Genomic DNA, 26,096 nt, shown 5'->3' with positions numbered 1-26,096 from the left:
AAGGTACCGGAGCCAGAGAATTCCTGAGAACTGCAGCAACATTAACATTATTAACAACATTAACTCCACAAACAACATTCCTCACAGCTGCAAGACTCCCAGTAAGCAAACATCCACTTGTTTGTAATACAAGGGATATACAGTTCCTTGACCACCCCTGATCTGCCATGGAGATTGTACTTAAAAAACAGGTGTGGCCATTCTGTAGTTATTGAATGGTGTGTAACCTGCAGATGGTTCAACTGTAGGTGCCTGTCAGGGCTATACCACACATCTGCCTGCAAGCCTGTCCTAGCTTACAGGCTGCTGGGAATCCAAATTCCTGGAGGAATGTCTAGTCATATGTCCACACCCGGCTTCTAATGAAAAGGTAACTTGTAAATAGTGGCATGTTGAGATCTGACTTTCTTGGTTCAGTTGCTTCTGGATGTGTCAGTTCAGGGAAAAAAACATACCTTTTCTGTCACTAGACCACTCAGATATGTTCCCTTCCAGGAGAGACTATAATTTGCCACTTGCCTGTGACTAACACTGAATATCCTCATGAACCCTATGAGGAAAACCAGAAACTGAGAATGAACCCTCTAGGACATCCTTTGAGCACACAATGCTGTAGGTTTCCACTTCAGATGCATCACAACCCTCCATCAGTGACAAAACAAACCACAGCTTGTTGGGGAGTCATTTGGAGAAGAGATTTTACTCCATAAGATTTGATAACTTCAGCACAAAGCTGAACTTAGGCACAAGTTTCTCTCTCTCCTCCTTGATCTGACAGCCCTTTCACCTACTGGAAGGTTTAATAAAAAGATTATCCCCTGCATCTGACTGCATACAGATACCACCACTCCTATTCCTCTCCCTTCACCTATCTCTACACAAACCTCCAAAACAAACCACTAGAGATGCTTTTACCTTGCTGATTAAGAAAGCCACTGTGTCATGCTTGTAGAAGTTCTCTTTAAAGGAGCCCAGCCAGGTCTCTGCTATCCGGATTTTGTTCCTCACAATGGCCTCTTCATAGGAGAAAGCGCGGGGGAAGTGATTTCGATAGACGTGCCCAACTCGGGAGCATGGGATAATTTCTACAGAGCCACCACAGAGCCAGGTCTGAAACACAGGTGAAAGCACAAATAGAGATTACCTTATTTAGATTACTTCTATCTGAAAGGGAGAAGCTCTTTTACTCTAGGCTCCGCTTCAGAAAATCCTGGAAACAGCAGGAGCATTATTATATGCTTCTTCATACATTGCTCCCCACAGACACAGAGAAGATACTGGGCATTGAGACCTCTGATTTCACCCAGTATGGCTATTAATATGCTTTTATGTTTTTCTGTGCACAAACAGTGCAGAGTAGTGGAGAGATCTGGGTGCACAGCTTCCCTTGTCTGGGACAATAAAAACACTATGCCCCTTTGTGCCTGCAATTTTCATTGGTTTTCAATATCAGTTACTCTCCGTATTCAGCAAAAATCAATGCAAAGGATTTAATATAAACAATTTGCTATTAAAACTACAGGCTGGCACAGAAATAAAGCTACTCTCCCTTTGGTGCATGTTAACATGCCAGAATAGAAGAGGCAGCTTTCAGAGGGTGCCAAAAGCAGTGACTCAGGCCTCAGGCAGATAGTGATAGCCAGCAAAACTTCCTTCTTCTGACATAATGCTCCTAACTCACAGCAGCTGCATGTTCTTGTATAGTCCTGACAGGCTGTGGAGCATGGGGATTGATTTCTGCAGGGAAGGTTGTAGTCTCCATAACCAAACATATTCTGCACTGTTTTTACAAATATCTTCTTCCTTTTTCACTCAGGTTCCTTAAAATTGCAATAGTTACCACATCTTGATGTTTTAATTAACGTCCTTACCCTAATGGATAGTTCCAGGTTTTCTGCTCCCCACATGGTCATGTCAGAATCATAAGCTCCAGTATTTTGGAAGTAATGTCGATCCATGGCCACCACTGCACCAGCTACTGCAGGACTCCTGTATAGAAAACAGTTTGGAAGTGAACACCTTGTTTATGGATAAGGAATCCCACCATTTCCATAGAGAGAGTATTACAAAATGATTCAATACTGCTCCATATAAGCTTGAATGAACCGATTATCTAACCAAAACTTGGGGAAGGGAGCTAAGAGCTGAATTATCAAATAAGACTCAGAACAGTGGGGAACATTGCATACATGTACATTCAAAACAAGAGATAAACATATCATGAGTAAGACATCTTTTTTAACTCTGTATGACTTGTCTTTTGTTTTCCCTACAAATCTCCACACCTTGTCTAGTCAGACTGTTCTCTAGTTGTGTCAATGTGTGGAAAATATTTGTCACATTGAAAGTGTGACTGCAGTCTAGTTAGAATGATTACCAAAGGCCAAAAACCAGCACAAACAAAAAAACTATCCCTTAAGATTTATTAATTGAGCATGTGCAAGTAGCCACACCTTTCTCTTGTTAGCTGGAAGATGACCCAAGATGACCCAAACTGTACAGTTTTGCTGCTGAGCTGAGCAAGGCACATTGTCTGATGGACTGTTACCTGATAGGGCTGATGGGAGACTGTCGTACCTTCTCTTCATGCTCTGGCACTGGCTCCCAATGAAAATCTAATTTCCAATCAAAAACACCTCGATGCAAGCCCACAGAGTGATAGTACTGAAAGGTCTTCCAGTCTATGACATCTATGACAGGGGAGATGACACTGTTTCTGAAAAAGACAATACCACTTATTTCCCAAACCAAAGCATAAATGAAGTCCATTCCTCTCTTAGTAAACATTAGTTCTCCTCTTTGACACTGCCAAGCACAAGCAATCCTCTAAATGCCGAGTGCCCTTAGTTTCCCTGCTGACAGAAGCTCATGCTTGTTGTGTGGGAATACAGAGCATGCAATGAGGAATCCAAAGATCAATAATTCACTGATACCCTGTACCTTGCATTGTCATATAACACTATCTAGGATATTGTTAGGAGTTAAGCATCAGAATTCTTGTAAAGCTATTTTATACAGAGGCCCCAGCCTCTGATGCTGCAGGCTCTGCATGGATGCAAAGTTTATAGAAGATGATGATTTTGGCCTCTCACCCTTTACCATCCTCTGATTTTCCTGTAAATGTTGCACACACTTCATGAGTTTGTCACATCAGGCCAATAAAGAGTGCACTTATCCTTTGTTCTGCTGGTTGTTTTGAAAAAATATTTATTACTGAGTTCATAAGCCAGTGCCTGTTTGTATTTTATCACGATCTTAGAATGCTCTTGCAAATGCACTGTCCCAAGGTGGAACCTACTTTTAAGAGCAAGAACAGAGCCATTACACTCTAGGTGGCAATCCTTGAATTTATTTCTAACTTAAGTTAAATTTGGATTAGTCTGAGAAGAGGTACTAGACATTTCCCTATGGCAAAGAAATCACAGTATTTCACAGTGTACTTGCACATCCTCTTGGAATTAACTGGTAGTTCAGAACAACATTCAGTGTTCCTTGTTTTCAGGTCAATGATATATCACATTTGGAAATTTTCAGAGTATGAATGAAATGGTATTAGGGACTGCAGGGAAAAAGTGTTTCCATTTCTTCTCTGTTATGCCAAAAGGATAGTCTCTGGTCTCAGTGCAAAGGCTGGTCTGTAGACAGAAGTACTTCTGGAGAAAAATCAGTAATATTTAAGAGGGATTAAAGTACACTGGAAAAAAAATTATTGTTATTTTAGAGTAGGAATATCCATGTAGGAAATTATTCCCTAGGAAAAAACTTCCTATTAAAACAGAGACAAACATGAAATGGTCAGTTTGGGGGCAAAATGTAGATGTTCTTATCTCCTCTTTTAAGATGTATATGTTGGTCAGGAATGACAAGGAGAGAAATTTTATTGAAACATAAGACTGCCAGTGAAGGAAGGACATCTCAGAAGTCTCCAGTGCAGCGAGACATTTGTATTTTTCCATGGCAGAAGCCAGAACCAGCTAAGGAAGATGGTAGCTCTGGGTTATGTTAATATAATCTGAAATATAATATCTTCTCTGCCTCTACAATCACTAGAAAAATGTTTTTTCAGAATCAGAGTGGGGGAAAATGCCCAACTTTATTTTTTTACAGTTGACATTTCCTGTAGAGGATTTTAGAAGCCCACAGAGAAACAGACTACTACTTGCTAGTTGAGAGTACAAAGATGAACTGTGCAGAGGATTGCTTTAAAATGACCCAGTTTTTTTCCTAGTAAGAGCAGACTGTCCTATGATGAGCTTAAGCCAGGAAGATTTAAAATAGAAAAGTGATTTTATTTCTCTGCTCAGGTATAAAACTATCCTTTATAGTATGCAATAATAAGCACTCTTAGAAACAAGCATCTGGTTTACAAATAGGTGAGAAAATTTTATGTTCACATGCAGCATTTGCGGGCATATACATCAAGGCAGTGAGTTCCTGTCATCCTTCCCCAGGACTCAAGAAGAAATGGAAAGAAGTGATACGAAAAATAACAAAGCTGATATCCTTCTCTGATTCTCCTAATGATGTCCCTGTGATACAGTTTTGTATCCATGACAGGAGAAACCACCCAGGACTCAAGCTAGCAGGGCCCTTTCTACTGGAAGCTTTACCCACTAACAGCATGCAAAGCAAACTACCTGCTTCTAAAAGTTCCTAAAGGTAGTGTCCCACCGGGCTCACTCAAACAGGCTTTCCTTTCTTTGATATGCTGGGGGAAATCCATCTGACAAGTTAAATGGATTTTAAATGACTAAATGTCAGAAATGAAAAGTCACTCTAACAGTAATTTCTACAGCCTTCTGCATTTTCCAGTGTACAAGAATCTCTGACAACTGCCTGGTTGGGAGTGTAGAGGCAGCTGCATAGTTCCCACCTCAGTTTGCTGCTGCTTGCTGAAACCCACACTATCTATTGCTACTGGTTTATCCATTCTCATTCAGACAGGACCAAGGAATTAATGACCCCAGGGTAGTTTATTTTACTATTTCAGATTCAAGAGGGAAATATCAGGAGGGCATATTTGAGTAGAAGCCAGAGGCAATGTAGACTAAACTACTCAGAAGACCTTGACCATGCAGACTAGACCACATGAACTGATCCTGGATAGTTCAGATAGAAACAGACACACACAGATATATTCTGGATCAGATGATCCAAACATTTCAGACTATTCTACATTTTCATATCACCATAACTGTTTAAAACCTGTCTTTTTTTTTTTTTTAATCCACCTTAAATGTGTTGCCACTATAAAGCTCCAAACTCCTGTGGTGCTTCTGGCATGAGTACAATTGCTCACAAGAGTAGGCACCACAGCAGTAGTTCTAGTTATTGGGCATTGATTCTTCAAGATTTCAATTCAAGAAATATACCAGTAAGGTCATAATGGATTCTGATAGTTTGGAGACCAAGCAATTATCCAAACTATCTGCAAATTATGGCATGGAAAATTACAGTGTTTAAATTGAAAATAACTCACAGGAATAGGCCATGTTATATCCCGGCTAAATTCAACCATAAACCAGAACAAAATAAAATCTGATCTCCTTTCCCACAAAATTATACAGTAAAACTGATAACTGTGTTTTAGAGTTACTACTTTTGTGCCTTTTTCAGAATGCCAAGATTAACAATTTTCAAGAGTATGTTTGTAAGAGTAATTCTAGACCTTCAACTGGTATAAGCATAGTATAGTCATGATGTAGCTCTGCTCAAACAGAAACACACCTTCTTAAAACTAAATATTGGGAGTGTCTTTCTGATCTGAAATAGAAGAATCTAGTAACTTTATCTTGTGTGAAAATTGGTCATTATTCAATTTTAATCCTAATCAAGCAGTGCTTTACCCATTTTTTTCTTGGTATGATAAAAAAATAGCGATTTTCTGCATATTCAAAGATGGTTTGACATTTGTGTAGTTCTAAATGCAAATTTGCAGTAGATGGTAATTGGAAGATGTTCTTAGCTATTCTTGTTTTTAACTGGGTAACTGGCAGACAGCAGCTTCTCAACACTTTGAAATGAAACACAAACTACTGCTAATTTTACTCTGTGGAATCTGAGGGAAGAAAAAACCAGGAAATTCAAATACAACTAGCAGCAAGGCTTTGAACTGTTTGACTAATCTGTGAATATTTCAAATGCTTGGAACTCACACAAATTACAAAAGGTCACAATTCCATGAAAAAGAGCAACCCAAACAAGAACAATTTCCTGGTTTGAGATTTCTTTACCAAATACAATTGCAAATGAAATGTCTTCCCATGACCCTTTACAGTCAGCATGGACATTATGTTCTTTTCTAATTTTAAACTAAGTAACATGAGGAGAGGAAGATTTAATTATTTTATCAGTTTTGAAGTATTGGATACACTTTTTTTTAAAGCATTTTTGTATTGATTTATCCTGTGTTTTGCTGGAAGGAATAGATTTTAATCAGTTTGAATCCTCCTTTAGATAAGGAGAAAAAGAAACCCCTAAAAACCAAACATAAAAATTATGTATAATTCTCAACCTATTTCAGGGTGTGTCACAGCTTGCAAAAATTAGATAGCTAAGAAATCCAGGCAGTCCCAGTTCTCTGTTTCTGCATCCAGTCAAAACTTCAGTGAGTAACTGAGGACCCAAGCTGGTTCCACAAAATGCTGCATTTCCACTGAGAGCACATTGCTGGCTAAAGTCTTAGAAATACAGACCACTTGAAATTAGATAGGGTTAATAAGAAGATAAAATGCAGTGATAAGCAATGTTATAAAGGATTACTTAACTACTGCCTTAGACCAACTCCAGACTAACTTAGGGCATAGGAAGAGTCTACTCAAATGGGTGGAGTATTCATATGCTAAGCACTGAGCAAATCTCTGCAAAGCAGAGTGCTAAGGGAATGCTTTATTAAAATTCATTTTTGAACCTGCCTTTTAATATTTTGCTAAAATATTAAAATTCGTATGTAGAGAGTAACAAAATCTGTAGAGGTAACTAACAGCTTTTAACACTGGACAGTCAGGGCACTGAGCCATGAATTATGCCTAAATCTTTATTGCTCCTGTGTTTAGCAGTAATATTTGCCTTTGACTGTAGACTCATGTCTTTATTTTCTTTACCTTAACTTCTTTAAAATAGGTCACCTTCTGATCCTGATCAACTGTGAAAGATTGTAAAGAGATAGCTTATCTTTCCATAACCTACCATGTAAATGCAGAACATTTACTGAATTTGAAATGAATGTTATTGACAAATGGGGGATATAAAAGGATCAAGCAAACACAGAAATCCCAGGAAGTAGGCTGTTACATGTGAAGTGTATGGAAGGCTTTAACACTGGGAAAGCAGCATGGAATTGCATGCTCAGATGCTGGGGTTGTGTGGGCTCTGAATGGATAACATCCAGCTTCTCCAAGACTGTGAGAAGTTAGAAAACAGATGGCTCATGTATTTGGTAGCTCAGAAAGCTGGGATATGGGCCACTGAAAAGTGGGGAATCAGACTAAAAGAGATGAAGAAGCTGTTCAGCTTTAGTGCAAAATATTTCCCTTCTCTCTTGTGTATTACCATAAAATCAGAACCACACTGAAAATTTCTGGACAGCAGAACTCTTTCTATTCCTGTATCTACAAGCAGAGGCTTCCATTTGTTCCTGATGGGAGCACGCAGATGATGAAACACCTTTCCACTGCTATGCTAATTTCTTATTCTGTTTATCAGCATTTTCATTAAAGATAAGTGACCTAGAATCACAGCGCTAAGTAGAGGCACTTTGAATTTTAGAAACCAAATAAGCTCTTTTAAATAATGTAACAGGCTTCTGTTTCCTAATCTAATATTTGAGCTGTGGTATAGGCAGTGCTCCAGCACAGAGAGAAACAGCCCTTGCAATGAGGAGCAGGGGGAGGTCCCAAGGCCCAGCTACCCCTTTGCAAAGCACCCCTCTGTCCATAGCTATGGTGCCCAGGCCTCTTTCACAGGTGGAATTCCTTGTCAAGGATATCATCAAGGTTCATTTTGCTTTCATGAAGTATTTTAAGGAAATATATTTTGGATATTTTTTTTAATCATCCTGTTTCAGCACGGTGACCACTGGTTTTAGATCAAAGGAACAACATGTTTAAGGCTTCATGGCACTGTTCATCATATGCTCCCTCTGCCTTTCCCTGCCTTTGGACAGAATACAAAATAGCAGCTCTGCAGTCTCCTGGAGAAGGCAAACCCTTCCAAAGATGACTGTAATAATGGCACAGCTGCATTATTATGCACCATGCCACTCACCTGGAATTAGCCTGCAACACAAACAGTTGTCAAATTAAATGATCTGTGGGGCATCTCATGTGGTTTTCTAATATTGTCCAGGTACCTGCAGTATTCATCCTTGAATAATCAAAATGTCAAGGAATGCTTTAGAAACCACTGAACCATTCTCTAGGCAATATACTAAGCTGATGCACAGCTTCTCAGTCAATTTATTAGCCATGGTTCACAGAACTAGTCCCACTCAAGGTGCTCAAAAGTGTATATTCAAAGATTTTGGAATTACTTAATTTTTTTTTCAGAAAAATAAATTAGATTGGGTTAGTGAATAAAGCCATCAGGCAGGGAAATGAAATGTCATTACCTTGAACAAGTCAAATATCTGCCAAGTATTTCTGTATAAATATTTCTATACCTGTAAAACTGGGATTTTTTTTTTATATATATCCTACAGTCTACTAAAAACTGAGTATCTCTCTCATTGTGAGTATGTTCAACTTACAGTGAAATCTCAGTCTGGGCAAGGATCTCTCAGCATCACTCTAAGGCAGATCACAATAATATTGACACACTTGGTTCAGGAGTCTAGAAAATTAGGCTTAATCACTATTTTTAAATTAAAACCACTCTATAGCTCCCTTAAGTTCCTGCAAAGGTTTGAGCTTTGAAAGGCTGCATTGGTCCTTGCCAGCAAACAACTCACTCAATCCAGGTGATTGTTTTCCCATCCAGCAAAAGTGCATGAGTTACAGTTTGATCGGTACATTAGGAAGAGGAAAGATGGATATTTCACCAGTCACTCTCAGCTTCCTGTGCTTTCCTCACTTGGGCAGTCTCAGGGAGTGCACATGATTCAATTTAACAGCTCCTCAAGTGCTAAATGAAGCCAAGTTGACTATAATAGTGCCCTACATTTCCATGGTGATCTCCATGCAAGCATTACAAGCAATTTATGAAAAGTCATGAATTAACTTCCTTATCAGGTCAGTGTAATTGTCACCATTCTTCAGATGGAGAAAGAGGGACAGTAAAGGAAGGTGACTGCCAGGTGCCTTAGACCTTATCCTCCCTCCTCATTGGAGGATGTCACAGGCTCTCCTCACTAGAAGTGACAAAGCTTCCAGGGTCAGACACAGTGACTGATACAGCACACAAAAAGGGATGGCTTAACCCATACTATTATCCAATCAGTTTTCCATCTTTGCTTCATTAATCCAATTAGATCTTAGTTAATTCACTGTTAAATTCTGCTCTCCTGGGGTAATGAATGAGCATATGGGCCCTATAATGAAGAGAATTCCCTTCTCACCCCCTGGTGACAGTGCTACAGAGTCTCTGAAGAATAGCAGACTTGGAGGCTTTGCATTCCCTCAGGAAGGATAATTTTTGACAGTGAATTTTTGACATTGTGGGGCTGTGGGGTCCTAACTTCTCTCTCCTGCTGTTGTAATTCTCCCTTCACTATAGCTCTCCTCTGAGACTTTTTGTAACTCTTTTAAATTCAGCAGTTCCAACACCCTTGAATGAGGACTGGCCAATTGATACACACAGTAATTTGGCTTGAACATCAAAAATAGACTATAGTTCAAGGCAGAAGAATCATGAAGTATATTCATAGTAAACCATCTAATTTGTCAGCAAACAAAAAATAATCTGCTTTTCCAAGGAGGACCTTTTTGAAAAGAATATTCCTGACATTCTAGGGCAGTATTACTCTTGCTTTCAGTACTCTTAATGTTTTCATTCAAATTATATAATAATTTCTAAAAGCTCACATTAATTCTCTTGTAAACAAACATAATAAGCCATAAAAGCAGCTTCTTCCAGTGCCTGGGAACAGCCTTTGAAGGTGTTTAGCATGACTGTTTAACAGTCTAGTAAGAGTTTGAAGATCTTTTTTTTTTTTTACCCTCTCTAGCAATTATTTAATGTACAAATTTTTCTTTTTAAAAAGTCCCTTTAATAAAAAATTTACTGACATGTAAGCCTAGAAACATTTGCAGTGGTTTTAATATCTTCAAAGGACTGCATAGATGAGATTAGCTGTAGATTAGAAAGCAGGCCCAAGAACCACCCTAAACATTAAATACTCAGAAATATTAATCTCTACCTTACTGTGTTACTTTGGGGTCAGTGAAAGTATCTGTGATTAGCTAAGCCTGCTTGGATTGCCCTGGAAGTCTGGGCTTTTTCTGTGGAAGAGAAATGGCAGCCAAAAGGTGAGATGGTACACAGCCAAACTGGCTCAGGAGGACAAAGCATTTTATTCTTGGCTCCATTACTGAGACAGCTAAAAAGTAAAAACAATGGAGTCTTGCAGTAATTTTCTCTGGTGGATGTCTGCTGATTTACAAACAGGTTGAGACTGAAACCTTTTTAATTCAGACCACCAGGAAGCCTTCTAAAGCTTCTAAGCTCTAACAGGTTACAAATTCTGAAATTTACACAGGGTGTAAAAGTGAGGGTAATCAGCCATGAGACCTATCCTGCTTCTCACATATCAGAGTGATACATATGCTGATAAGGTAGAAAATAAAAGGGATGTGACCAAAAGCAAGAAGGTAACCAAGGGAGGATTACAAAAACTACCCAACACTTTCCAAACAGGTCCCTTTCAGCAGAAACCAGCATACCCAGGGATATTTACCTGCTGCTGGAGAGCCTGGCCAGGAGGGGCTCCAGCCAGCCCTTCTGACACTCGCAGTGGGAATCCATGAAGATGAGCACGTCCCCGGTAGCCCGAGCGGCTCCCAGCATCCGACCGCGGATGACTCCAAGCCTCTTGTTGCTCCGGATGAGCTTCACACCGTCCAGCTTAGAGATGTATTCACTCAGAGCCGACTTCAGGGGCCCTGTCAGAAACACAACAGTCACTGAAATGTTTTAGCTTTGATTCAAGCTGTTAGAGAAAAGAAACAGGTAGTAGGAGATGCTACTTCTTGCTGGGAAAATGTTTCAGGGGCATTTGTTTTAAATGGCCGAGTAGGCCACATTTCAAATATTTCTACAGCAGCATAATGTCAAAGGGAAGTAGAGACTAATGGAAACTGAGATTCACAAGTTATGAGGCTATTCCTGTGGGAATCTTAATAGCCTCCTTTCCTGTTTTCAGCAAAAGGTGGATGCTCTCATCATCTCATAAAATACACAGATGAGAGTGAGATACTACAGGTGTTTGGCTTTCCCAAGCACTTTGGACTACTTTAGCAATGTGGACTTTTCCACTCTATGCTTCAGCCAAAATCCAAGTCTGGAAATTATGACAGCAGACCTGGTCCAGTGGGAATCCTAGGATTTACATACTGTGATCTTATTTTAAAGTAAGAAAGTTCAGAGTGGTTGTAAAGGATGTGGGGGTAAAAACAGAAACATACCTCAAAGTTGAAAGGCTATGCTGAATTTTAGGGATGGACAGTGAAACCTGGTAGCCAGCTCTGGGCTGTGCTTAGCTCACTTCCCAGGAGTCATCTTTGCCTTCTCCTCTCCTCACACACTTCTTAGAGGAGGACAGTTTCTTCCCTGAAGTTTTGAAAAGAGAACTCACATAGAGAGAAATGGGAGCTACCTTGCTGGCTGAGATCGTCAACTAGGATGATATCCTTGAGTAAGGCCTTTGGGGCTGTATCCATAATGCTGTGCACAGTTCTCAGCAGAGTAGACCAGGCTTCATCATGGAAACAGATGATGACACTAGCAGTAGGCAGACTGGAGTCATATTTTTGCTGTAGGCACCTGCATGAGTGAGATGAGCAAGACACTGGAACCACTGGAACAAATGGCTAATTATTTTTCTCAGAGCAAAGTTGCAAGCAGCACCTAAACTTTCAGGAGTGGAGAGCAGTTTAAGGTCTCAACTCACTTCTAAAAGAAGAAAGTACTAAGGTATATCCAAAACTGGAATATGAAGTGAAAATATGGGAATAGCACTATCAAATTATAATACAAAAAGAAGAAAGTGTTCCTGTGTTCCGGGATAGTTTTTTATTCCTGCTGTCTGCCTCAAAAACCAGAGCTCAAACAGAAACAGTCCAGAATGTAAAGAAAAAGTGAAGATAATTAGAGTAGAGTGAGGGATAAAGCAGGCCAGCTTCCACTAATTTCCACATTTTCCCAAGTAAGAAAGAAAAGAGCAAACAATTGCAGTACCATTAAGACTAACAAATGAAATAAGTCATCTGCACAACAGATCAGTATACCTGTGGATTACCTGACCAAGATCCTAGTGAATGAAGCCAACATCTCAGTCCTTTATGGCAATGACATGGATCCTTATATGGGCCATGATTACAAATATAGATACATTTAAGAAAGAAAATGTATTTTCATTATAAGGTTTGTACCGGTTGCTTTTCCAATGAAAATGAATCACTGGTGAATGAGACTCCCAGCTGGGAGTCAGTGTACAATCAAACCAGCAGAGCAGTCTGGAAGCGGGCGGCATGGTGCAAAGTGGACAGTTTTGGGGGTTTGTTTTCCCTCATTGTTTTTCATTGTCTTGGGCTTGGGGAACACTGCCTGCCGGGAAAGTCTGCCATCTTGTCTTTGTCTCAGGAGGCTATGTGGCACTGGGTAAGGAGAGGGCCACCATCTTGTCTTGGTCTCAGGAATAACTGCAGTACACTGCCAAGCCACAGGAACATCCCCCTGCCATCTGTCTTTGTCTCTGGAATAATCACTGTCATTGCCAAGACACAGGAACATCTCACTTGTCTTTGTCTCAGTGGCCATGCAGCGCTAAGTCAAGGTGGTGAATGCCTTTTGTGTGTAAAGCACCTTCTCTCTTTGTATACTTCTGTTATTAGCATTGCTGCTGTCACTGTTTGTTTCTTTACTCCATTGCTGTTGGTTTTCAGTAAATTGTTATCTCAACCCAGAGTCAATCCTTTGTCCCTCCCTCACCAGAGGGGAACAGGGGGAAGTTTAATTCCCACCTGGTGTTAAACCACCACAATCACTCAAACATTTAAAGATGACAAACACTTCCCATTCATCCTCACAGAAACTGTATATGAAAACCATCTATTCTGGTGTGAGGGTGCACATTTTCTAGAAAATACTTTCAAATGCCCATTGTAGATATACAAAGACTATGTCTATATTTTGCTGACATTAGAAAGCACATTTAAAAAATCTTTTTATTTTCCAAATAACAGTCATTCAGTGTCCTAACTCATTTAATCTCCAGCAGCAAGAATTTCTTCAAGGAATTACACGATTGGCTGAATGTAGCCCATTGTTATTTCAGCATTTTTGTATTGCCAAGCAAATAATTATACAGAGTTTACAGTGGTTGTTAAACAATTGGCTACTCAGCAGAAATTCATGTAAGGGATATAATTTTAGTATTTCTGTTTATTAGTGTTTTACTTAGTGCTTCCGTTCATGGACTGAGGTTCTATGCTGCTAGACATTATCCAGACACAAAGCTGCTAATCACATAAGAGATTCCATAGTCTGAATGATTTAATACACATAAATGATTACTATAGATGCACTTTTATATATTATAGAATATAATATATAAATATATAAATATATAAATATATATAGTATATTATAGAATAATATGTATATTGTAGAATAATACGTATATTGTAGAATAATATGTATTCTATAGAATATATATTTGAAATGAGAACAATCTTAATAATTTATTGCATTTTTCAATAGTTCACTTTTTTTTGCATAGAAAGGAAAATTTTCTTGATTATTTTTACACTGTAAATTATCTATATTGTCCTTGGTTTATTAATTTTGTGTAATCAACAATACTGTTACCTCATAATTTCATATAACGTGATTGTTTCCATTTTCAGCAGGATCAAGGAAAGAATATTCTCATGACTTGGGAGTGAGTATTTTCAAGCAATAGAATAGAGAAATAATTAAGACAAGTGAAGATCTAATGCAGTCCTTTTAGTATCAGGCAGCTTCTAACCAGAAACATTCTATAGCTATTAGCAGCTAGTTGCTAGTTCTGTGGTTATAGCAAGAAAATAAGGCTGTTGTGAAATCTTAATTGGAAAAGAATTGAAAATAACGGTACTTGAACACATAACCTTGGTGGCAAGTGCTTAGTTGCCATGGAGATTGGCAAAGACTTGCGATATAGATGTCTAATCTTCACAAAAATGCACAAGGGTACTGGTACACAAAAATACCTTCCCTGTAATTTGGAGCAGTTTCATAGCCTGTCTATCATAAATTGGCATTTCAAAAAGTCAGGGCTGTGACTGATATGAGACATAGTGATTTAATCTAATTTGTGAAAAACAAGGAATTGTCACATGCAGCAATGAACAGAGAGCAATTCTGACAAGGCAAAGGCAGAGCTGACAGGGACTCCCACTCACCTTCAGGAAAATATTTAATTGAGATTCAGCTCCAAACAGCACTCCAGAGGAAGCTGTACTTTGGTAATGAAACTTAAAACTTGTAGATACCTTGTGAGTTTCTTTTGCCATTTGGCACTCAGACCCAAGAGAGGAAAACAGACCTTTCTTTTGGGCAGAACCCCCATGATAAAAGTCACAATGGCAGGCTTGATTCAGGTGTCCCAGGAGAGTGTCAGTCCCAGCTGGAGCAATTGATAGCAGCAGAAAGCACTTTGAGGGATGAAGGTACCTCAGAGCATGGGCTGCTTCTTATGTGAAGTATTTGCCATGCCATTTCAAGTGACCTGAGGGAGACTGGGTCCATGGAGATAACTCACTGAAACATCTCTAACTGGTTGGCTTCCCTCTAATTAAATAATAATAGGCATTGTGATGAACAACATGATGCAAACCGAATAGAGACACAGACAATCTGATTCTGGTTTGCTCTCTTTTTATACTGCTGTAAAACTGGACTGACATAGTTGTAAGCCAGGCCCCCAGAGTAAACTACACCTAAAAATCATAATTGTGGTTTGTGTGTTATCCCATGAAGGACAGGTCTGGCTTAGACATATTCTGCTTCAGGTTTATGATCTGGATTTAAATCAGCCTCAGATGCTGACATCTGGGGTTTCTGGACTCTGTAAGCTGTGGTGTTGAGAACTCTTTAGGCTGTAACTAGTGAGACAGCAAAATCCATCCAGGAGCTCTGAGACCATGGCTTAAATGTTACCAAGATCAGAATTAACTGAAGCTGTATCTTGTTGGATGGCCCTTCAGCTGCCAATGTAAAACTGTTTTTTGGCTTTCCACCAAAGACAGTAAACCAGGCTAGTCACTCCCCTTTGAACATTACATAGTTTGAAGAGTTAGCAGTGAAGCATGCCAAAAAATAACTGAAATAATACCAGCATGTCATTATTTAATGGAGTTAACCAAATTAACACTAAACCTAGTCAATAAGTACAGAAAACACTCCTTCATTTCTCTTTCTTTGAGACTGTACCCTTAAATTGGGGCCGCCAGCTATCTTTAAATATGTGAAAATGAACACTAGAAAAAAATGTATTATGGGTCTGATATAAAATGTTTTCCAGTATGTCTTTCCACCATGTCCTGGGATAAAACTACAATTGTTTTTGTTACAGGAGACAAGACACCACTCACATTCCTTGTGCTCCCTCTGGGAAGGGAAGCATATCGCAGAATCAATTAGGTTGGAAAAGACCTCTGAGATCATCAAGCCCAGTCTTTGACTGGTCATCACCTTCTCAAGGAGGCCACAGCACTATGTGCGATGTCCAGTCTTTCCTTAAACACTTCCAGGTTCAGTGACTCCACACCTCCCTGGACATTTAATTCCAATGTTTAATTGCCCTTCCTTTGAAGAAATTCTTCTTAATGTCCAACCTGGACTTTCCCTGGGGCAGCTTGATAGTAGATACACCTCAGATCCTTTTTAAGAAGTGTGATGAGCAGCCCTTCCTGGGCTGCTGGGACAACTGGCTCTAAAGTCTCAAGACTTCAAATGTAACACCTGGGGCTTCAAATGCAACATTTTTTCGAAATGGCCTTACAGTGGCAGCTGTGGTGTTGGCAGAATTTGTCTGACACACCAGTATCCACCTTCCCTCTTCCCAGGAATTTCCTTTCAATACTTGCCACAGAATCAGAGGATATTCTGAGTTGGAAGGACCCACAAAGATCATTGAGTCCAACTCCTGGCCCTGCCCAGGACACCCTAAGGGTCGCACCGTTTGCCTGAGAGCATTGTCCAAATTCTCCTTGAACTGTCAGGCTTAGTGCCGTGACCACTTCCCTGGGCAGCTGTTCCAGTGCCCAACCATCCTCTGGGAGAAGAATCTTTTCCTAATGTTCAGCCTAAACCTCCCCTGACACAACTTCAGGCCATTCCCTCGGGTCCTGTCACTGGTCACCACAGAGATCAGTGCCTGCCGCTCCTCCTCCCCTTGTGAGGAACCTGTAGAGAGCAATGAGGTCTCCCCTCAGTCTCCTCTTCTCCAGGCTGAGCAAACCAAGTGACCTCAGCCGCTCTTCACATGGCTTCTTCTCCAGACCCACTGCCACCTTTGTTATCCTCCTCTACAGCTTTATATCTTTCTTATATTGTGGTGTCCAAAACTGCACACGATATAAATATATAGTGAGGCCACACCAGTGCAGAGTCGGCTCCACTTTTATGAGTGACCATCGGGTCACTTTTGTTCTGGAAGAGCCGAAAGCCCCAACTCTTCAGCCATTCATCACTTTGTGAGCCCAGTGACCCCATAGCTCCGGCAGGTGGGCTGAGACGGGGCCCGGCCGAGGAGGAAAGCCGCCTCTCCTGCTCGCCAGTCCGGCGCGGGTTCCCTCCCCCACTGCAGCCCAGCAGCCGGACAGACAGACGGACGGACGGAGAAGGGCGGGGCCCGGGGTGCTCCCTGCCCTGCCACCCCCGGCACCTGCCGTGACGCTGGCGCCGGTAGGGGGCGCTGCCGCCCGCTCGGCCTCAGGGCGCGGCGGGGCCGGAGCGGGGCCGGGCCGAGCCGAGCCGGGGGTGCGGGGGTGCCGCGGCAGCGCTCACACCGCCCCCACAGGCGCTGCGCTCCGCGCCTCTGCTCCGCTCACCCAGCGAGCCCCAGCTGCCCTTCCCGCACCGTGCCCCCCTCCACCTTTGCCGCCCGCCGGCTCTGAGGGCTTGAACCACCTCCCGAAGGAGGCTGGGAGCGTCCCTGGTCTGAGGAGCGGAGCGCCCGACCCGGACGGGAGTTCGATAGGAAAGACGCGAGCTCTAGAGGAGGAGAGGTGCGGGGTTTGCAGTAGTGGATGTTCAGGGAGACGCGGCGGCGGGGAAGGAGGCAGGTTTTTCCCCAGAAGTGAAATAGGGTGTTTTACTTACAACGGGTGTCGTACCTCAGGCAGGTCCCGGCGCAGCGCGATCCGCTCGCTGAGCACCTCGTTAAAGCCGTGCGTTTCCAGGCCGAGCGGCCGCTCCCCCGCCGCAGCCCCTTGCCCATCCTGCAGGGGCAGGGACAGCGGCTGGGACTCGGGGCCCCCCTCTGCCTTCCCCTCCGGCCGCCTGCCCTGCTGCTTCACCACGCGATAGCCCTTCCTGGCCCTGCTGTGGTTCCTTTTGCCGGTGGGCGACACGACGGCCATGATCAACTCATCCTCCCGCAGGGAGATGAAAGGCGATAGACCATCCAAAGGGTAGTACTGCTGGCTCTCCTCCTGGGTTTCCAGCATCTCTTGGGTCTCCACAAAGTCCAGCTGATACCCTTCCCGGGGGTTGAACTCCACAGGCTGGAAAGTCCCTTCCTTGCTCTGGTTGCTGGGTGGTGGATTCAGCGTTGTAACCATCAGTAGTAAAAACCCCAGCATCAGAAACAGCAAGAGAAACTGCAGCTTACGTGATCCATATCTGCACTTCTTCCTCAAGAACATACTGTTGGTGACAAAATTATACAGATGGTCATGTTAAATATCACTTGAATCTTCCTCAGATTTCAGTCCTCGGGTTGCACAAAAGCCCTGGTTTTCACTATCTGCCAAGAGGATTTTTTTGCTCCCTTCACATTTCACTGATGCCATTTCATGCTCTCCTCTCTATTTATAGAAAAAAAATTATAACATTCCTATTAATATTGTACTTACTGTAGTAAAATGTAGCATGGATCCAGTGGGATAAAGTAGATCCTTTATTATGCGGAGTCCCAGCTTAGTTAGGAAAGTGCATGCTTTGCTGATTGAAAGAGTAGCTAAAGCTTTGATTTTTTTTTTCCCTTTTAAAATTCTAAGTTGAAAGAAAGCCCATTTCTCATAGTTTCTTTCAAGGGTAGATCCTGCTTCTTCAAAGTTTCCAATTGCTGCCTGGATTGAAGCAGTGTATCTCAGAAAGCAGATCTGACAGCTCTCCCTCGTTCAGAGGCTTCAAGTTAACTGTGATCAACAGATGAGAAGTAGTCGGTCCCTGACTTTGTTTCACACATAACTACGGCACTCAGTCAGGAAGCACTTTGCCAGACATAATACAGAGCAATGTGTGCGTCTTTCTCTCGGTCCTAATGCCCTCACTGTGCTTGTCCTATCAAATCACAACTTTGCAAAAGCTGTAAGAGGTGACATACAAGAAGCAGAATGTTGTATTAGAAAAGAAATCAAGGCACACCACAGACTGTACATTGGAATAGCTGTAATAAGCTGAGAATGCACAGAGCAAGAATCAAGAATTTTATAAAGTGAGTAAAAGATGGAGAGCACATGTTTTATTTAAGGTTAGATTTATTCATATGATAATGTGTTAGCTGGACTATATTTCATATCAAATAAATATTTACAGCTGTAGGGATTTTAACATTGACATAAGGGTGCCAAATTATCACCTGGCAAGCTGAAGTTGTCTCCTCATCCATAAATTTGGTATTGCAGGGCAAGCAGCACTTCAAGTTTTCGTTAGTCCAGGAATAACATATATAAAAGCCTGGGCTGGAACAACAACCACTGACACTGAGAGAAAACAACAACTTCTGTGATTAAAAGGAGAGCTCAGTCTCTGAGGTCTGTTTGCTCATACTGCTGGCATGGGTGCTACTGGGCATGGACAGTGGCATTTTTTGCTGCAAGATGAGTGCTTGTCCAATGGGAGAAGGGGTGAGACAATCCACGTGCTTCAGCATCACATGCCTCTTGGTCCGGCAGGCAGAGACCAGGGATGGATGCAACTCAGGTGTTGCCACCCCTTTTGATGCTGGGGGCATGGGATGTGGTATTTTTCATATCATGCAATATTTGATGAAAGCTCCTGCTCCAGGAGGCATGTGATTACTGGAGAACTTCCACATTCACAGATTTTAAAAAAGCCCTACATTTCTAGACATTATAGCTAAAAGAATAGCCTGAAGACAGGCATGCAGTATACTCTAAAGAAAGCCAAGGATATATTATTTTTTACCTTCTTTGCTATTCCCTCTAAGATGTCCTGTAAGTTCAGACTATGGTTCCTGGTATACAGCTTCCAAAAAATTAAACATGAGAGGACACCTACTTTCTAATTAAAATGCATCACAACTTTCAAAGGCAAGGACGGTATAGAGCACCATAAGATTGCTGGAGGCATATAGTGTCTCACTTCTGTGTGTACTTCTCTAAGCAGCTTATGCAGAATGCCTTGAGGGAGTGTGACTGGTCTGCTGTGTCTTGGCACCTTCCCTGCATCAGCTGTTCTTTGAAATTTACAGAACTGCTTTAATCATATCTTGAAAAGAAAGAAGATTGAGCCAGTATTTTGATACTTCACTATTGTATGTATCTCCCTTTTTTAGCTTAAATTCACACAAAAGTAACATCCCAACTCACCTTCAGCCCTGAGAATATTACTTTTTATCCTGCTTTTCATAGGGAAAAAGAAGTATTGATGGTTTCAATTCAATAGGGAAGCAGCACACATTTGCATTAAAAAAATCAGAGCTAGGAAGCACTCATTTAAATAACAATGTTTCAGCCATAGAAAGACAAAATGGAATGGAAATGAAGAGACCTGTCCGAGATGTTCTCCAAAAAGCTGGCCCAGTGACTTCAAAAGATTCAGTTCCACAAAGTCCCATTATCAGGCATATGGAATAAAATAAAATTAAATTAAAAGGAGAAACTTAAGAGTGGGTGGAATAAATGGGAGAAAGCATTACTTTCTCTTTTCCTTTTTTAATTTTTCTGGGCTACCTGAGTATTTTGATTCAATTTAATTAATATTTTTTCCCTGGCTAAAATATTTTAACAAGATGCTGTAACAAGTCTTATCAAGATAATTCCAGCCTGCAGTAGAAATCACGGTATAAATTCTGTCCCGGTATGTTTTGTATTGCTGAGCAAATCCACCTCATCTGAATTTCAGCTACAGATTAAAAGACACCCAATCAACAAATTTACAGCAATCTTAGACACTTTTGGGACAAAGCTGATAGGTAACATTATCACTGAAACATGCATGTGGAATCCAGCCTTTTAACATATCCTGACCATTTTAACAAAGAAGAAATGAACAATTGTAGATGATGTTTGTTCAGTCTAGTCAATTAAATGTGCAAGTACAAAACACTGGGTGGCACACTTCCAGCAGCTTCTATTCCCTCTTCTGCACAACAAGCCTTCCTGAACCATTTCCCATCAGTCTGTTTTTCAATCTTATCTCTTAAAACAGTGGTTTTCCACTGCCATCATATGAAAGAGATATTTTCTTTCCAATGGATGAGCCTCCCTTTAGTATCTGACAGGACATCTTGTTCCCTTCAATGCATTTGAAGAACAGCATCACTGTTATGATCTCCCCACATGGAAGTCAAGAATATAATATCCATCGTATTTTTCTTCATACTTCTGGTTACTCAGACATGTTACAAAGTAGGCCCTTCACTGGGACACAGAATGGGTTGCTCCTCCTGCCTAGTTGTTGATGATTCCCTTTCCTAGGATGCTTTCCTGTGCATCCTTTGATGGAAGGGGAAGGAGCACTGCATGGCTCAGGTTCTACTGTCAGACCCAGAGCCATTGCCTTCACCCTGAGGTCCAATCTTTTAGGTGCTGCTATGTGCAGATAGCCCACAAGCAGGCTGCCCGCAAAAGGTATTGCTGTCCTTGGACTGCTGTTCTACAGCAAACCCTAGAGCTCCTCAGTCCCTGGGAAAGGAACATGTTACAGCTTGTCCAAATACACCAGCAATTACTCACAAAAAGGGCCAGTTTGCAGTGTCAGTATTGGCCAGTGCCAATATTATGTTGACTCCTACCAGGCCAGCTCAGGTAGATCTAGTGGTAGAAATCCCAGTGGTATAAATACCTTCAGCAAATGCAAAGTCAGTTATTGACTTCCCTAAGAAAATATTCACCATCCTTCACTATTGCAAATATTGCTCATTAATTGCCAAGAACTGGAACATGAAATCAAATCTAGGTCTCGTTAATTCTAAAGGCATTAGGAAACACAGTTGCCTTATTGCAGAGCAACAAACCTTTCAGTCACTGTTCTGTAGCTGTTTGTACTTACCCTTTCCTCCCCACCTCATTTTGGCTCGCATTTTTGTCCAAACCATTCTGCATCACATACTTGTTCAATATTACGTGACATGTTATGTTATCCGTACGTGAAGAAACACCACATACTTTCAGTGTACAGAGCTCATGTTTAACTGCCAGGAAAATAACAAAGCAAGAACAAACCCAAGGCTGGATGGAAGAAAGAGCGTGTGGACAGGTTGTTACTGACTCTTTAATAAACATCTTGGATTGATTTACACTCCTATGCCAAAAGCAGATGTGCCACTTCCATTTAAAGACTCAACACATAGCAGCACTCATGGTTTCATAGCTGCATGTATTGTATGCCACAGCTCTTTGTGCTTGTAACAATGGCTTTATTTGCACAGATGTGAAGAAAGTCAGTGCATAAAATGAGACCATTTACACGGTGCACAGGATTTGTGGTGTTTTTGTAACTAAGTAACTTTCCCCACTCTTCCAAGAATATAATAAAGAATATGTGTTTTTAGATCAGAAGAAGATATCATTCATTTGCAGGTATTGTAGATGGTTTCTGTGCATGGCATTGTAGCAAATATTGCTCATTCAATGATATTTTCTAATAGCAAGTTAATAATAAGTTAGAACAAGTTCTGTGGAACTTGCTTTTTAAGGCTATAAAAGCTTGATAAAATCTGCTGATCACTGGTAGGGTATTTGGCACTTGAATTGTGATTTATAAGTGTTTGCCAATCTGTCAGTGAAGGAAATACATCTGAAATTTCATTTTAAAAGATTTCTACTCATAAATCATGCCCCATGTAAAATGGAGCATGGAAGCCATGGACCCTTGCTCTGCTTTTCAAAAGCAGTTCTGTGGGCATGAAGGTCAGGCACACAGGATGGAAAGTAAAGGGAATATATATCACAGGAGGGACAGCTTCTGGATTTACTGCACCCCAGCCTCTGGCTAACTCAGAAATGGTAGCTCTCAGGACATTAAGGGCAGTACCATGCCTAAAACCTGGCCTCTACTCAGCCCTACACAGCTACCAGCTATCTGTGAGGGATGAGAACTGTTGATTATCATTAACCCCCCTAGAAAAGGTACATCTGAAGTGCTGTGGGCAATACACAGGCCATCACCACCTCCTGCCTCTTAATCAACCACTATTAATATCCTCAGGCTGGAGAGGGTTCTGGATACCTTTAATCCCCAGTACCCCACCCTAAGGGAATCTGAATCCAGTTTTGAACTGGTTCTGACTATTTTAGTGCCAACATCCTTCACTAGAATATCATCCTGCATTGACCATAAAATGCATCTAACAGCATCTAACCCACCATTAGGGATAGTGGGACTAAATACTTGGCTCTAAATTGCAGGTGGAAATGGAAATAAGGTGGTTTACTCTTTCAGAGTAGCTGACCTGGCCTCCTTGGCTTTAAAAAATGAAACAAATAATGTAAGGGAAATTGATCCTTCATGTAGTATTAACACCAGTGGTGTTACATCACAGATATATTCAGCCCTATGGATGGAAGGTCATAAGAAGGAGTCCTCCATGATAGGTACCGACTGGGGATCTCTGCCTGTAGTTTCATTTATGGCTGGAATTTTCTTCCATAGAACAGGTCATGAAACCATTTGCAAACAGAAATCTCAAAAAACCCAAGTGATGCTAAAGGTATCCACAGCAAAACCTTTTTTCTGCACCAAGGGCTCTTTAGCTGGTGGGCAGCTTTAACAACATGTTAAATGAAGTTTTTACTCAATTTCTTTCTGCACATACAGGTGGTATATAAACAACATGTGTCTCTCAGAGACTCTAAATACAGACAGCATTTAAAAGTCACAATATTCATATGGAAATCCTGTCCCCATAGTAAGTATTTTTAGTTAAAGTGGTGTTTAGTGAAGAGAAAAAGCTTTAAATGGTTCTGGCATTTCTTCACACATTTAAGTGCTCAGTGACATGTGGTTGCCTACAGATTGCTCCTGTTTCAAGGCAGTGGTCACTCACATCACCTAAGCTGGAAATTACATTTTTTTATTCCTCCTAAATAGTTACATATTTATGTGTAGCTGGTATAATAAATAGTTGTTCTTCAGTTAGCTGCTGAGTATTGCACATTGGATTCATCAGGGAAGTTGGCACAGAGTATCATGAAGAGAAGACAACATTTAATGAGAGTGTGAGGAGTGAATGATGTCACTCTTGCTGGGGGGTGGTTCAGAGCTGAGTAAACCACGAGTTAAGTCACTGCAGGTGTGCAGCTTAATGACCTGCAATTGAGTAGCAAGTGTGCATGAACTGAGAGCACAGAGGGCATGTTTGGGAATGTTATTACCATGGAGGAGCTGAAGTAAGTGGATGGATGTGTGAGGTAAGGCTACAGTGGATATTATTTTTTGTGCTTTCATTTTTAATATGAGGAAAACACAGAGCAAATGAAAGTAAGCTATGTTAATATAACAGGTGTGTGAGTGGGACTTATGACTTCTCTATGTATTTCCCAAACAAGATCTACATTCTTTAATAGTTTGGGAGAGGAAAGTGGAAAATACTCATTTTTGCAAGCCTGTTTCCTTTAATAGTTCTTTTTGTTTCTAAAGTACCAATTTTAAAAACACATTACAAGAGTTAACAGAGAAGTTATGATGCAGTTCAACTGTGTGTATGTCAAAGTTTACTTTCCAGAAGAAAGACCTAGATTCCTTCTACCCCCTTCTCTGCCCTGTTGAGGTGCAGTTAATGGTGGGTTGGATATTCTGTAAAATATGGAACCATATATACTGATGTACATCTTGAAAAATATTTGTTCAGGAATCCAAAACAAACCCTGTGGTTTTCTTTAAATTTGTTTAGGATCACCAATATTCACATACAATAAACATTACATTTAAAGTAATATCAAAAATGAAGCTGGGCTTCATGCCTAAGATGTTCTAAATAAACTAGTTTTAGCTCAGAGATGAGCACTGTCACTGGTGTCTGTGGGAGCTGTGTGTGGGCTATGCATTTAAAAGCAGGATTGAATTTAGGGCAGAAGATAGAAAGGAAATACCTGTGTGTGTGTATGCGTATAGAATTTCAGTCTGCATATATACTATGCGTGTGTGTGTACATATAACAATATAAATATATAAAATTAACCTCATCTATTCTCATACATTTCTGTGTGTTTTATCCTACAATCCTGTCCTATGCACTCTGATTGGTTTGTGGCAGGGTTACTAAAGACAGGAGTAAGCTAACTGTTGAAGATACTTCCTTTCTTACCTTTTTTTTTCTTTTTCTGCAATAGATAAAACCTCCTATTTTCATTCCTTTAGTAGCACAGAACTGAATTCTGTACAGCTGAATGAAGTATATGACTTTAATATGTTAATATACTTTTAAAACTTGCCACCTATGTACATTTCTGGTTAACAGTGACACTCTGGGAAGGTGCTCAGTAATGCCTGGAACTTAGAGAACCTTGTTTCCATTTTGTGACCATCCCTGTGGATCTGGGTTTGTTTCGGATCAGCTATTTTCTCGGGCTTAAAATGGGATACCAAACTACCTCAATTAAGGAAATCTGCTAAGGGACATGAGACCCCTTTGTTTACTGTCATGAAAATATCTTCACATTGGCAAGCCATTAAAAAGAATAAGAGGGTGGAAGGAAGAGGCAAGACAACTGAGATATCTGGTAATTTACTGCATTCCCTGTGCAAGTCTGTGTTTCCAAAGGAACAGCTCTGGTAGAAAGGAAAGGAAAGGAGTGTCCTTTCCAAACATAGCCTTGGTAGGAGGTGAGGCACAGAGCTACAAGAGACACTCACTACAAGAAAAGTCTCTGCCTGCCTTTAGCTTGTAAGAGTTTTCTGTGTGATTTTCTGAGCTTTCTTCTTGACAGAAACTTAGGCAAGAACAGGGATTTTGGAAGCCAAGTTATAAGAATTAGGATTGTCATAGCAACAGGTTTAATCTCTAAAACTACTTCTTAGCAGCCTAGAAAGGGGTAGAGGTGATGGAAGATAGAGGCTGTGGTCACTTCTGACTGCCAAATAAGAGGCAATAGGAGCAGTCATAAACAGTTTTATTACTCTGATCACAAGCAGTCAGGTTGTTAATAATCATCAGTTAATATTTTGAAAGATATATCTGCAAAAATATCAACCAGGTTGCTAAGGTAATAGAGACAGAAATTTATGACTGTCAAGTGCTGTCATTTACCAGACTCTGGACATGCTTTACAATGCACAAGAACACAAACTGAGCTATGTAACTGATTATTCCAGTTTATTTTTATATGTTTGTGGCTGAAGTAAAATTTTATTTTTATTCTCTTACTTAATTACTGCATACAGTGCTAGATTGCTGTGATTTTTTCCCTGAATCCTTTCTTCTTCATGTTGGGTCTTGATCTGTGGTTTCATTTTGTTTTGGCTTTTTAAAAAATTATTATTATTAC

The 26,096-nt window shown here is 40.8% G+C and overlaps 2 protein-coding genes across 5 annotated transcripts in view; one reads left to right on the top strand and one right to left on the bottom strand.

Moving 5' to 3' along the window:
• The window catches only part of GALNT15 (polypeptide N-acetylgalactosaminyltransferase 15), a 30,341-nt gene extending 10,688 nt beyond the window's left edge, over positions 1-19,653 (bottom strand). Inside the window, exons 1-8 of one of the 4 annotated variants that reach the window (XM_077176481.1) lie at positions 19,004-19,212; positions 18,276-18,730; positions 17,521-18,066; positions 11,810-11,976; positions 10,892-11,096; positions 2,549-2,716; positions 1,872-1,989; positions 916-1,110 (exon numbers count right to left, since the gene is read on the bottom strand). In XM_077176481.1, coding sequence (XP_077032596.1) covers positions 916-1,110; positions 1,872-1,989; positions 2,549-2,716; positions 10,892-11,096; positions 11,810-11,976; positions 17,521-18,065 — 1,398 coding nt within the window. In that variant the 5' untranslated portion in view covers position 18,066; positions 18,276-18,730; positions 19,004-19,212. Of the gene's footprint in view, positions 1-915; positions 1,111-1,871; positions 1,990-2,548; positions 2,717-10,891; positions 11,097-11,809; positions 11,977-17,520; positions 18,731-19,003; positions 19,214-19,572 lie in introns of those variants that run through there. The other 3 variants (XM_054644057.2, XM_077176467.1, XM_077176475.1) reach the window with 3 other exon arrangements.
• Positions 19,654-23,885: 4,232 nt separating this feature from the next.
• Positions 23,886-26,096, top strand: part of LOC143693770 (uncharacterized) — a 105,499-nt gene continuing 103,288 nt past the window's right edge. Inside the window, exon 1 of the mRNA XM_077176454.1 lies at positions 23,886-24,020. The gene's annotated coding sequence lies outside the window, so the exon portion shown is untranslated. The remainder of the gene's footprint in view (positions 24,021-26,096) is intronic.

Source organism: Agelaius phoeniceus, chromosome 1, assembly GCF_051311805.1.
Source record: "Agelaius phoeniceus isolate bAgePho1 chromosome 1, bAgePho1.hap1, whole genome shotgun sequence".
NCBI classification, from domain to species: domain Eukaryota; kingdom Metazoa; phylum Chordata; class Aves; order Passeriformes; family Icteridae; genus Agelaius; species Agelaius phoeniceus.
This window is presented reverse-complemented; position numbering and strand designations above follow the sequence as displayed.